The sequence below is a fragment of the Eucalyptus grandis genome, chromosome 7, assembly GCF_016545825.1.
Source record: "Eucalyptus grandis isolate ANBG69807.140 chromosome 7, ASM1654582v1, whole genome shotgun sequence".
Taxonomy (NCBI): domain Eukaryota; kingdom Viridiplantae; phylum Streptophyta; class Magnoliopsida; order Myrtales; family Myrtaceae; genus Eucalyptus; species Eucalyptus grandis.
The window spans coordinates 22,714,557-22,728,008 of record NC_052618.1 but is presented as its reverse complement, the minus strand read 5'-3'; the positions used below and the strand labels follow the sequence as shown (position 1 = coordinate 22,728,008).

Sequence of the window (13,452 nt, the reverse complement as noted above, 5' to 3'; positions counted from 1 at the left end):
TTATAAAACAACCGGATAGATCAAAGAAACCACCTTTCAAATATACTCTTAATGATATGGCTTATTTTGAAAATAGTTTTGCATATGTACTCTTCAATCGTATAATTATTTATTTAATTGATATGAATTTTTCATTGAGCAAAATCTAACAAATAATTTTTTTTAAATGAAGAGTTAATACCATTAAAAATTGTAAAATTTTATCTAATAACACGTTTACCCTTAAAGTAATCTTTGCCTCATAGGCTAGTACCTCTAAACGAAATCTACCATTCGTTAAAAAGGATATGTGTCAACAATGTAGATTTCCACATTGGATTTGTTGTTCTCTACCTTAGATTTATCTTATTGTCTTCTACCACGTGTAATGTATGAATTTTAATGGGATAGTGAACATAATTCTAGATTTGGGTTAGGCACACCAATTTATGAGACTGGATAAATGTGTTATAAGGTACTAGTTTGGGATTTTTCGCTTGACAAAAATTAGTGGCAAATGTGTTAGACCCACAATTTGTTTTTGTAATACTTTCATCTTTTCTATCTACAATTCAAAAGTTTGAGTTTAAAATTGAAATGAATAGATAGAGAAGGAAAAATGCCTTCATGTATATCCTTGAATGATGTATATCACTTAAAAAATTCTACTCCCCCCTACCCCGGGGGCGGGGCGGGGGGGCCCCTTTTCCCAAAAAGAAAATGTACTTGTATTTGTGTAAATTCTTAAAAGGTTAGAATCTTCAAGAAGAACTATACTAGGACTAGGATTCTCTCACTACCCCGTCAAACCAATTCAAATCCAAAAGGGTCGTTTATAAGGATATCGTTTGAAATAATGGACAAATCGAATGATAAATGTTTGGCCAAAAGGAGAAAAATTCGAATGATAAGGACAGCATGGGGATGAAAGCAACATCTTCACGTAAAAGCCAAACTACTATTCTTTTTAATTTTTTTTTTCTCTCTTTTTTGGAATATTTTTTGGATTAATTTCCCCGCAATGAGTGGAGTTCCCACGTTCGTTCCGACTGAACGCATGATATTGATGTTGAACTTAGAAAAGATTGAACATGGGACAAAACACTTTTTTTTTATAATAAAGGTTCCTGTTGCCAAGAAATTAGGTGATCTCTCCCTACAATTTTCCTCAATATTAATGAGGGAATTGGCTCGGTTTATTCTATGAAAAATGAATGATTTAGAAAAAAAAAATTCACGAAATTAATCGCTCAGTGTCAATTACAAAAATTAATGAATGATGAATATTTTTATCTCCTATAAAAATAAAAATAAAAAAATTATTGGTCGTTTATTTTAAATGATATAAATGATTATTTTTAAAAGATATTTTCTGGTTTTATTAATCGGGAGAGGAAAAAAGAAAATTAGTTGGTATCATGTGCCAACATGCTAAGGTGGTTGGATGCAATTGGAAAATGACATCCTCTTGTGGCCATCTCCCAAGCGTCGTCTTCTCTTGAGGCGACTCCACAAATGCATTTTCAGTCAAGTCAATACAATAATTTCATATTGACCAAAATCTTCACCACGCTAGTTTTTTGGGTTTTGGTTGAAATCCGCCACGGTAGTTGAGGTTGTGATAAACGCGAGGTCGTGACTAGACTTTCGAAAGGCTTGTGTTGCACTGTCGAGAGACATCTTAGTGACAACAATCGTTTGACAAAAAAATTAGTTTTTTTGAAAATTTTATTATATTCGAGATGTGAATGTAAGATGGTCATTATTATGAGAATAAAGAAAAAAAAATCGATATCATAAAAGTATGAATGAAATAATTGTTGAATTTATTATGCAACGTTGTAAGAATAATCGTCGAATTTATTTCACTATATAGTATATACCCAGCCTAAATCCGAAAAATGGATGCATCGAACCGACGCGACATGAGATCATAAACAAGGTGGAATCCACGATGACATGATTCGACTTTTTCTTGATTTCGTATATATCCCTTCCACATTACACCTTCCAAAAGAGCATGCGAATATTCCCTTCTTCAATCTTCTATCCCAACACACTACCGCACCCCAAAAGCAAGGAGGAAAATTCCTTCCCCCACCCTACCACGCAACCCACCGCCACACGCCCAGATCGATTTACGAAAAGATCTTTAAAAAAAAAGAAAAAAAAATAACAGTAATTACTCCAATAGTCCTACAGATTCTAACCCAATAATTTTACTTCGATTGAATAGAACATACTTCGATTAACTCTCATATTTAATCGTTGTTAAGACCATCGAAACCCATTTTCAAAATCATTATCAGCTCGAGATTGAACTAATTCAAGTCACTGAGTATATGTACACAGGTGACAATACAAAGAAATTGGATTTGGTAGCTCTAATACCATCTTATCGAAAACCCTATATAAGAATGATGCGAGATTATTTTTAATAATGGGGAAAACCCTATATAAGAATGATGCGAGATTATTTTTAATAACGGGGATGATGAGGTCAATTTTTGCAAGGATTTAAGCACCATATTATAAAATAAAGCACACCATTTACATAAACAAAAATGAGAGAGAGAGAGAGAGAGAGGCGCAAATGAGAACCAGCCTTCCCCATAAGAACCGATTCTATCCAAGAACCATCTAAGGTAGGTTTCAGGGTGGGAATAATTAGTTCAAAGTAAGGAATCAAGAGTCATATTGGCAAAGGCCAATCCCCAAAAGGTTTGACTCGAAAATTGAACCAATCTTTAGTTTGAACCGTCCTAGAATCGACCGTTGTAAAGTAGGTTAGGTTACGTTGGATTTCTCGAATTGAAAACCCAACCCGATTGCACATCCCTAGGTGGTACAATGAAATCGGATTTGCTGGCTCCACGAAAAAAAGGACAAATTCATGTGGAACTTTAAGCAGCAGCAGCGGCATGGCACAGATTCTAGGACAAAACACATCGACCACATGGGCGGGGGGAAATACACTTACAAATTGACAAGCAGAGTTCGTATTATTTGAGGAGTCGGTGTGGGAGCACAAATTAAAGGCGGAAAATATAATAATAATAATAATAATAACAATAATAAGAAAAGCAAATAACAAAAGAGTCCTTCTCCTTCACATGAAAATCACACTTTTAAGTCTTGTTGCTCTCCTCCTCAGAAGCAAGCTTCAAGAAGACAGCAACAGCACAGTGCAGCCAAACTGCAATTTGCATTCACCATTCACAAATTAGAATAAATAAATAAAAAACCAAGATTAGCATCGATTTCTGGCATTTACCCGCCAATAATTTTCCAAAAACAAGGGCATTTAGACCACAATAAAGGGTTATGCTACTCTTAAAAACTTAGCGTTTCAACCAAGATAATTGATTGATTACATGAAAGCATACAACGCCGATAACATAGAACCCGATGTATACAACAGTAAGGTAAAATATATATTGACCCCCACTATCGCTATTGCATCACCCGCCAGACCAGGGAGCTTACCGAATGGATTGCATATAAAATGTATCCTCGAGCAATTCTGTAAATGCGATATTGAATTATAGAAAGTCAAAATCGATTTTTATATTATTTTAGTAATTACTATATCTGCTGCGAAATGTTTATCCGGGGTTCTTGCACGCTTTCAAGGTTGCACCCCAAAAGGCGCATCTCACCCCTAGTTGAGCATTGTGCAATGAACCCGGTCAACTAACGCCAGCACATTGATCACGCATGCCTCTATGTCGAAGGGTTTCTAGATGGATAGGATAGGATAGGAACTCGTCGATGGGTGGTCCCGAAAGCTATGTGAAGATACCTCGGTTTTCCCGACACCGGGGACCGGCGTTGACCGCCCATTTTCCGAAAACTCTAGCACCTCCACCACCGCCCGTTTTCATCCAGATTGGTTCCAAAGTATTGATTACACATAACACGGCGAAGATAATCTCCATCCCTATTCGATTTGATGTTTTGATAAGAAAGACCTTGTTAAGAAAAACTCCTTAATTTTTACTTAGTCATTAAGAATTTGTCAATTGATTCGTAATTCAATAGAATACTTCAGCGCACCAAACTCTACTCATCATCTTGAATTAGCCAAAAGATAAAAATACTCAAGAGACCCAATTGACCAGATCACTGACATTTTCCCTAATCTAAATCCCCAAAATTGAATTTGATTTTGTCACTGGCCAAATTGAACCCGTACCCGACCCGCTTACTCCGTCCCACTGTCAAGTCGCCAGGAGTTCCGGTGGTCCGCCGCCGCCGCCGCCGCCGCCGAATCAGGGTCAAAACAGATTTTCCCTAATCTAAATCCCCAAAAATTGAATTTGATTCTGTCACTGGCCAAATTGAACCCGAACCCGACCCGCTTACTCCTCCCTCTGTCAAAGTGGCCAGGAGTTCCGGCGGTGGCAGCCGCCGAATCGGGGTCGAAACAGACCAGACTCTCTATCACCCGCCGGATCGTCGGCGACCGGCGGCCCCGATTGACGCCCATAGAACCGGGCTCGACCCGACCCGTTCGGGTCGAGTCGCCCGACCTGGCGGATGCGACGGGAAAACCGAAGAAACCGCATGTTTGGCTACACGAATAAGACCGATCCCAGTCGAGAAGAACGAACAAGGTGGGAATTAGGAGACGTACCAGCCTTCCATCATACCGGTGGTGCCCGACTGCTGCTGCTGCGGCGGCGGCTGCGCGTACTGCGGCGCGTACTGCGGCGGCGGGTAGCCCGGCTGCGGCGGGTACCCGGCGGGGTAGCCCTGCGGGGGGTACCCGGGGGGCGGGTACGCGTCCTTGGGATACCCCTCCGGCGGATAACCTAATACACGCAACCAAACAGGGTCAGATTCTCGACGACGAAGCCGAACCCCACACCAGATCCGTCGCCGGAAACCGCCGGCCCGACGCGGATCTGAGGGGGATAAAGATCGGAACTTTCGCCCAAGAAACGACGACCCATCCATCGACCGGCGCGGAAGCTCGGCGAAATCGGAAGTGGGTCGATCGCGGGTCGATCGGGGGGTTCGGGACTCGCGGCTGACCTTGCGGCGGAGGGACGCCAACGGGGGGTTGCTGCTGGTTGTAGTAGCTCATTCTCGCGGCGGAGATCGGCTCCCGGCGGCCGTCGGAGTGATTGCTTCCTCCTCCTCGTCTGCGAGCAAAACCAGAACTTGTAGAGAGAGAGAGAGAGAGAGAAAGAGTGATGATAGAGAAAGGAGAGAGAGAGACGGGTAAGGAGAGGATTTTTATAACTTTGTATTTTAATGATTTTTTTTTCTTTTTATTTTTTAGCTTTTTTAAATTTATTTTACGTGGATTGTAAATGAATAAAAAGACAACGGGAGTGTTTGGTGCTGCAACTGATAAGATCTTTCGTGGTCCGCTTACTTTAATAATATAATTTTTTATGTGATAACGGCGGTTTAGACGGAGCGAATTATATTATTAATTTTTTCATAGAAATTCAAATTCGAATTCAAAATTTAGTCTTCCGTGTGAAAGAAACTCGACCAAATCAACTTTACCCAACCGATTTTAGGTTGATTTACACGAGACTAATAGGTTTCTAATATGAAAACCGGAGAATTGGATTTGATCAACTAGGAAGTCTATTCATCATGTAATCAATATGTCACAAATCGTTTGCGTGGTATAATTTTTTACTCAAGTTCGAGTTCAATTCTCAAGCCGGCCCTAGGACTGTTATGATAAAGACGAATTTTGGATCGTTAATCGGGATTTTATCCAATTATTGAATCGAGGATTCCTAATTTAAAATGGAATTAAAAAGGGAAAGGTGGGATGTAAGTGGCAATTGCTGAATCAAAAAGGAAGGGGGCCATCATTACCGTCCGAATACGGTGATCTTTGCAAATCAGCAGTGGCAACCGTCATCAGACTGATGGAGGGTCCCGATTTCGCCACGTGGCGGTAGGCGGGAGCTCGAGGGCTGTGATTCGTGTGTGATTTGTTGAGGAGCGAATCAGCATCAGAAGACGTGATTGTTACCGTTTCTTATCAAAAGGGAAAATACAAGAAAAATTCAAATTTTCTTTTATAAAAATAAAATAAAATAAGAAGAGAGAGAGAGAGAGAGGAAAAAGCCAAAAGGAAAAGGCAAAACTCGTGCATTTGTCAAACGGGGGAAGCGGGAGTGGGCTGAAAGGCGATTTGAGGGCGAAAGCACCGCGTGAAGCATGCGTCTCCGTTCGGGTCGTTTCTAAAATATACTTAAGAGTAGGTTCCCAAAATTGACCATATAAAATAGATCTTCTTCCTTTCAATTTCATAACATCAAAAAGGAGAAGAAAGGAAAGAGAACAGCGTATGCTTTGCGTTTGAAGAAGAACTACTTGGAAAAAGTGTTGAAAACGTGATATGACGATGTTTGGTCCATTATTTGGGAATGCGCTTTTATATGGTTTCTATATAAAAATTCAGTCACACGCAATACGAAAAAGAAATCATCGAGGCTTTGTCTATAAAGAACTAGATGCAAGGTGGGTTGGGCACTTTTCCAATTTTGATCGGATGGGATCTCTCCTCCTTCGAGGTGGATTAAAGTGAATATTGATAGGAATTAGGATTTGCGAGTGTAGGGGGTTTATTAAGAAATGAAAAGGGTGATCAAATTGATGGTTTTGCCACGTTCGAGAGAAAATGTTCATCGACACAAGCAGAATTTTGGGTATTGTAATTGGGACTAAACTTTGCTAAAACAACTTGATTTTCACAAGATCACTATTAAGATTGACTCTAAAAGTCATCAATGATCTTGTTAGTCTAGAGCTTATGGTTGATAATATTGGCCTTGCTTTACTTAAAAATATCGAAAGACTATTAAGTTCTCACTTTGGATTCAAAGTGTAATAAGATTTTCGGGAAGAAAATCGTCCTATTGGCTGGCTTACTAATTCTGGAATTTATAAGTGCTTGAACGCTATGCTCTTTTCATTGCCTCTTAGAGAGTCACTTCATGTTTTATTAGGTGATAAAATAAGAATAATAAATTCACGAGTTAAATTTTTGTATTCAATTTTAGCCTCCTTTTCATACCAAAAAACAAAGCATTAAGATAATTGAATTCGCATAACCTTGGCAATCAACTTGAATTTGAATTTTAATGGTGAGAAATTCATGGATCAATTAACAATCATCTTTATTATTGTAAATCATAGGTTCTTATACAATTAGGTATAAGTATTGTAATTTATTTTAATTATAAATATGGAATTGTCATGGATAATTGTTTTGTAAAAGTTTGAGACAAAGTTTGCTCTTGTGTTAGTTTTATTAGTAATAGAGATATGGCGGGTAGTTTCTCGTTCCTCATTAAGCTGTAGTGAAATTAATAATTGGGTTACTCTTTGGTTTCGATCAATCAATACATTAAATACTTCTTTTTTTTTGGGAATTGGTGCACTTTCATTAAAATACAGACAATTTTTTGGCAACTCACTAACAGAGAAGCGATGTGGAAATGACATGGTGTCTGGAAAAATTAGTAATGTGTTCATCATCTTTTGAATTGCTGATGAAAGTTCGATGCACATCGCATGCGGCTTCATGGCATATTGGTCACATATACGTGGACCAATCGATATGCCATTAATCAACTCTATGCACCACATCATCCAAACTTCGCAAGAATGATCACGATGAATTTGATGCGACCGTTCGATTCATTAAGCAAGTATCTTGCTTGACCCCTTTACCATTTGCAATTAAATATTTCGTGTCATTTTCGATGCAAAAAAACCTAGAACTAGCCAGTGCTCTACACACTTCGAATTACAAAGCACACATTCATCATTTTAAACCCTTGAAATCAGAGATACGAACAATAAAAAATCGTGCTATTCATGAACCATCAATGGCTTCATCATGGAATGGCAAGTCGATCTCAGGTCAATTTCGTGTCTTTGGTCATCTTCCTTTTGGTCGAACTTGGTGGGTCGACCTACCTCAGGTCATTGCATCTCGGTCGTCTCTTTAGGCAATAAAATAGCATATTCAATTCCTTACTTGTAATTGCTACGTCGGCCCTACCTGCCTCCCCATCCACCTTAAGATCACTGTCTCTTAGTGGTATCACCATTCATTGAGAAAAATCCATAAAAAACTTAAATTATTTCCATGATTACATATTTATCCTGATTTTTTTTTAACATAAAAAATCCAAACCACACCTATTATAACACACTTATTCTAAACTTTTTTTGTATCATAAAAAATCCTAAAAATTATACCCATGTGATACATTTATTCTCAATCAAGGTTTGATTTGATGATTTTTTAGTCAAAATAACATTGTTTTTATATGTCGACATCATTTGCTTTCTAGCGTTCATGTATGCAAATTTTTATCGGTGCTTATTAACAGACTTTGATGGAAGATAAATATATCACATGAGTACAAGTTCAAGATTTTTTATGCATGAAAAAAGAAAAGTTTAGGGTAAATATATTGTGGCTTTTTTTCCTTTCCCAAAAGGCTTTAGAAGTGATCCGTCTGAATTTTTCCTCATTTCCACCGAGGCCATGATGGTATTAGGGTTTCTAATAGTAGCTAATCCATCTAAACCTCTTCTATCAAAAGGGTTTTGGGCTCGGGGTGCGGTTGAATTTTATCGGGATTGATGATGATATCAAGCTTAGGCGTTAATAAAGTTAAGAAAACTTAACCCGGTTTTGCACGAAAGGACATTTCTTGTGATTGAAGTACAATTTCACCTATGTGAGAGTCTCTAGAAAGAGGTTTAGGCGTTCCGTGTGCTATTCCATGATTTTACCATCAATCAAGGTATCATAAGATATGATATAAAGGACAAGAAATTTCCTAAAGCAATCTTGGACAAGATCCCATAAGGGAAAAAAATAGATTACCCTTCTTTGAAAACCCTATCTACAAATCTCCTAAAGCCCCTTACCGCAACATACCTTTTTCAACACTAATCTCCCCCACCATCATCAACCGTCGGTGGCCATAGCCACCTTCAAACATCATCGCTCTAATGTCATCATCACGATGGAAGAACGATAACAATTCAAACAATATCAAATCAACGCAATGGAATAAATATAATCCCCATCTTGTGTAAACCTAATAGAATCGATATAGTAAAGTAAAATAAATACCAATAACGCGAACACAACGATTTTTTTAAGTGGAAAACCTCATCGATGTGAGGAGATCAAAAGTCATGGGATCGGTGTCCACTCGAAAATCTTCACTATCAATAAAATTGGGTGAAGAATGTTCTTCTCTAACAAATATTAGAGGTATATAGTAGGAAAGACCTCAATAACATAATTCTTGGCAATACACATGAATTTCACAAGAGATCAAAGATAAATCTATCAAAAATGCAAGTTTTGATCAATTCACGAAAAACCTAATGTATGAAGCTTCAAACGAAAATCAAACCATTCAGATTCGAGAAAATTGTGCCACAAACATGCTGACAAAATTTCAACTCAATTGGACCACAAATTGACCTCCAATGCTAGCTTGATGTAAATCAAATATTGCTCAAAACCCAAAATTCTCTGCTTTCTCTTTTTCTTTTGTTACTATGTCTTTTGTGGTTACCATAGTGAGAAACCTTATTTCTTCATAATCTTACCTTTACCAAAAAAAAAAAAAAAAAAAAAACCATTATTTCTCCATATAACTCATCATCGGCCTCAATCTCTTTTCTCTCTCTCTCATCTCTTCCCTTCACTGGCTTGAACCCAGCTAACACATCAACCTCTCTAGCTCGAATGACTTCAAGTCGAGGTTGCCGTGGTTGTGATGGATTACCTCAACCCTTAGGTGATCCATGACTTCCATGACCTCTGGTCATCAAAGCTCCACGATGTCAAATATGGGATTTTCATGGCACTCTCAGGGAAAGAGAGAGGTGGTGATGCTAATGATCGACATTGATAGGACAACGATGTTGGTTGTTGTGGAGCTTGGTGGTGTGAAAAGAGGGTCTAGGATTTCATGCTAGTACAACATATAAAAGTAGAAGGGGGCACTCTTTAGGGAATAAAGTAAAGATTTAGTAAATAAAATTGCATGATTCTTTGGTACCAGATGAAAATTGACCGATAAATGTAAAAGCGAGGATGGAAAGATGTTCTTCATGTCGAGTGTTATCGGACTGAAAATTGCAAGTGCTTCTGTAACTTGTCCCTTTATTATGCAGTGTTTTTGATTCTATCTATTTTTCTTGTGTCCAACTAGGTCATCCTCTCAAGCTGATATTAAGAGCATACAAGTTTTCTTAAATTTAATAAATAAGTACACTGAAAATCCTAAAATTTGTCGTAAAAATATAACCGAGTCCTGAAATTTTCAAAAAAGTACAATGAAATCCTTAAATATATCAAGTTGATGCAATCAAATCTCTTCGTTAACTGTGTAGCAAGTTTTATGTTTTAATTACACATTTTGAGAGTTCTAAGATTCAATTATACTTTCATAATAATTTTTAAAACTTTTAGTATATTTATCCCAAAATTTAAGGTGCATACTATTTAAAGTGTACATCTAGTAAACTAGTTTTTAATCACATCAATGTAGTAGGGCAATCTAAGAAAGAAAGAGGTGGTTTAAAATTAATCACATGATTATTTGGTGTGGGATAAAATGGTCGTTAAATGTAAAACTGAAAATGCAAGTACTTACCTCAACTCCCGGATTTATTTTTAACTTGTCCCTTTATTTTTTGTGCTATCATATATTTTCTTTATTTTTTCGAAGCAGTCAAATGTTATCAACTAGTTTTAAAGCAATTTGAATAGTTCACCTCCCAAGTGATTTTGAAAGCACATATTTTCTTATTTTTAAAGTGCAAAATTTTTAGCAATAGGACCACTTTTTTTTTGGCCATTTTCTATGAAAAATAGGAACTTAAATGAACTTCTTTTTTTTTTTTTTTGTCGTTCTAGCGACTATCGTTACCAGAAACACATCATGATTCATTAATAATTCTTGTCATACATGGTTCTCAAGTCTTCCTCAAGACAGCGGACAGTCCAACCAATCTCTTGACCTTGCGAAGCGACTTGTTGAAGTCGCGATCAGACTTTTGCGTGGAAAAGATTACCAACACGATAAAAAAAGAAGTCTTGACGAATAATTAAACTTTATTGCTGAAAATAATTAAACGATGGCAATTCTTTTGGTTTCTTATTTTTATTCATTTTTCCTCCTCAACGAAATTAAAGGAATTTTAATAGAGCGTATATACATTTTTTTTACTAAGGATAACCATGTTGTTATTTGCGTTTGTTTTTCATGATTCCTACATACCATTTTTGTAATTAACAAAATTGAAGAGAGTCTAAAATGCATCCATCATGCTTTGAAAATGTATTTATTGAATTTAAAAGAAACACCTAATTCATAATTGTTAATTGAAGCTATAATATACTTGACATTGATAAAGAAAAAGCTAATTCCAAACAGGGTAAGAGCACTTGCGTTCCTTTTTTCTGGTAGCATTCCGGGAGATAACGGATTTAGCTGCAATTCTAATCTTGAAGCTTCTTTTGCATGATTTCATCCTCTAACTTATATCCAATCTGAGTTTTCTAATTTTCTTGATTTGTATCGTTTGGTCCTTTAAATTTTATTTTTATGTAATCAATTCTTATTATTTCCTCTTTTGGTACAGTCGGATTCTATGGTCAACTCCTTTTAGTAAACTGCGAAATTCAATTAATGACGAGGCATTACCGATGTGGCAAAAAAGGCACAATGCTACTGCGATGCCTAATTGGTGCCCTATTGGCGAAACAACAACTTGGGAAAACAACAAAACAAGTGAGAGCCTAATGGTGCATATGATAAGATTTTTGTTTCCGGGAACAGTTTCTTTTCATAAATACTTTTTTCTATTTCTGTTCTCGAGAACAATTTCTGACCATTTTAAAGTATTTGGTAACTAAAAATTTTGTTTTAAAAACAGAAATACGTTTGGTACAACTCTAAATATTTTTGTGATTTATAATTTCTTTTAATATATAAATAATTTTATTCCTTTTTTCTTTTTCTTCTCCTTCCTCTTAGCTAGTCGTCGACCTTGGCCATGGCTGGCCGACGATTGGCTAGATGAGGACTAGCGAGGCTGCTAGCCTCGGGGGAGCCTTGTTGGCCACTGGCGAGGTCCCCTCAAGCCTCGCCATGGCTGGGCAAGGCAACCTCCCCCAAATCTGGCGAGGCTCAACCTCGCCCAAATTTGGCTAGGCCAAGCCTCACCCGGCCATCGCGAGGCTCGGGGGGCTCACCTAGCCACGGTGAGGCTCCCTTGAGCCTCGCCCCGGTGGCCGATGAGCTCTAGGCAACCTCACCGAGTGTCGACGAGACTCGACAAGGTCGTCAACCCTCGTCGGCCGGTTGTCGGCCATCACCGAGGTTGGCGACCAACTAGGAAGAAGAGAAAAAGAAAATGAAGAAAAAACTTGTTTCTTGAGTTGTTCCTGAGAACAAGAAATAATATTTTTTTTTTGTTTCTTATTTTTGTTTTAAATATATTCCTGGAAATAAAAAATTACTGAACGCACTTCTGTTCTATTTCTCCGAGGAACAATAAAATAGAATCGGGTGTTCCTCGAAACGTTGCCAAACAACACCTAATCATACAAAATGAGAACATACAAAAGATTTGATTGCGCAAAATAAAAGCTAGATGGTCGACGTGTACAAGCGCTAAATTTTATAGGACGAGAGCATTGCTTCACCTAAAGACCACTTGGACGAGTCATATCAGAAATAAAGGGGGAAATTGACAAGCAACGAGCCGAGCAGATGCCTTGAATAAACTTTATTTTATTAATTGTTAATATTTTCGACCACACAATCAATGAACAGACATTGGGTCAACATAAAAAAAAAAAAAAAAAAATTGGGTTTCTAATTTTGGGTGTAATTTTTTTTTTTTTAATTATGTGTGCATCTGTTTGCCTATTTGAATTTCCGAATTATGATTGAGCCCATGGGCCAAAATCATTATAGTCCTCTTTCTTTTTAAGGTCCATCGGCCTTTTTACTATTCCCTGTTTATACGTGTGCTTATGTATTACTAGTTGAAGGTAATACGAGTAGATGAATCAAAACATAAATGATAGTTCACTAAGAAAATAGGCCATGCCGGTCCACAGACCAACAGATAACGGACGGCACGGCTCCTTTGCCACCTTTAAACCAGGCCATTTCGTGTTACATATATATACACACAACCTGAGTAAAGATAACATCAAATTAAGGGGTCTTTTTGAACAAAAGTATATGTCTACTAGAAGGCTAACGTTATAATGTCTGATCCAAAAACTTAAGCTTGTAAGTTGAGGGAAATCGCATGTACATGAAGAGTAAATGAATCTTCTAGACAAGTAATTCAAGTTACTTCGATACCTCTTTTATTTCAAATACGAGCGAGATTAGGAAGACAACGTGAGATTTGACAAGCAAGTAGCCACCCATG

At 37.5% G+C, this 13,452-nt stretch overlaps 1 protein-coding gene across 1 annotated transcript; it reads right to left on the bottom strand.

Annotated features, from left to right (window-relative positions):
* Positions 1–2,913: 2,913 nt before the first annotated feature.
* On the bottom strand, positions 2,914–5,208 carry LOC104453075 (cysteine-rich and transmembrane domain-containing protein WIH2). The gene is made up of 3 exons (XM_010067580.3): positions 5,017–5,208; positions 4,616–4,793; positions 2,914–3,175 (listed from the first exon to the last, which is right to left on the bottom strand). The coding sequence occupies exons 1-3, from the start codon at positions 5,066–5,068 to the stop codon at positions 3,130–3,132; spliced, it is 276 nt and encodes a 91-aa protein (XP_010065882.1). The 5' UTR covers positions 5,069–5,208; the 3' UTR covers positions 2,914–3,129.
* Between the last annotated feature and the right edge of the window lie 8,244 nt (positions 5,209–13,452).

Bases quoted from the DNA above. Each gene is read 5' to 3' on its own strand.
- LOC104453075 (XM_010067580.3), bottom strand. From the start codon at position 5,068: ATGAGCTACTACAACCAGCAGCAACCCCCCGTTGGCGTCCCTCCGCCG. The intron at 4,794-5,016 runs GTCAGCCGCGAG...TGCGTGTATTAG, and splicing joins TGGCGTCCCTCCGCCGCAAG to GTTATCCGCCGGAGGGGTAT. The intron at 3,176-4,615 runs GTACGTCTCCTA...TGCAAATTGCAG, and splicing joins ACCGGTATGATGGAAGGCTG to TTTGGCTGCACTGTGCTGTT.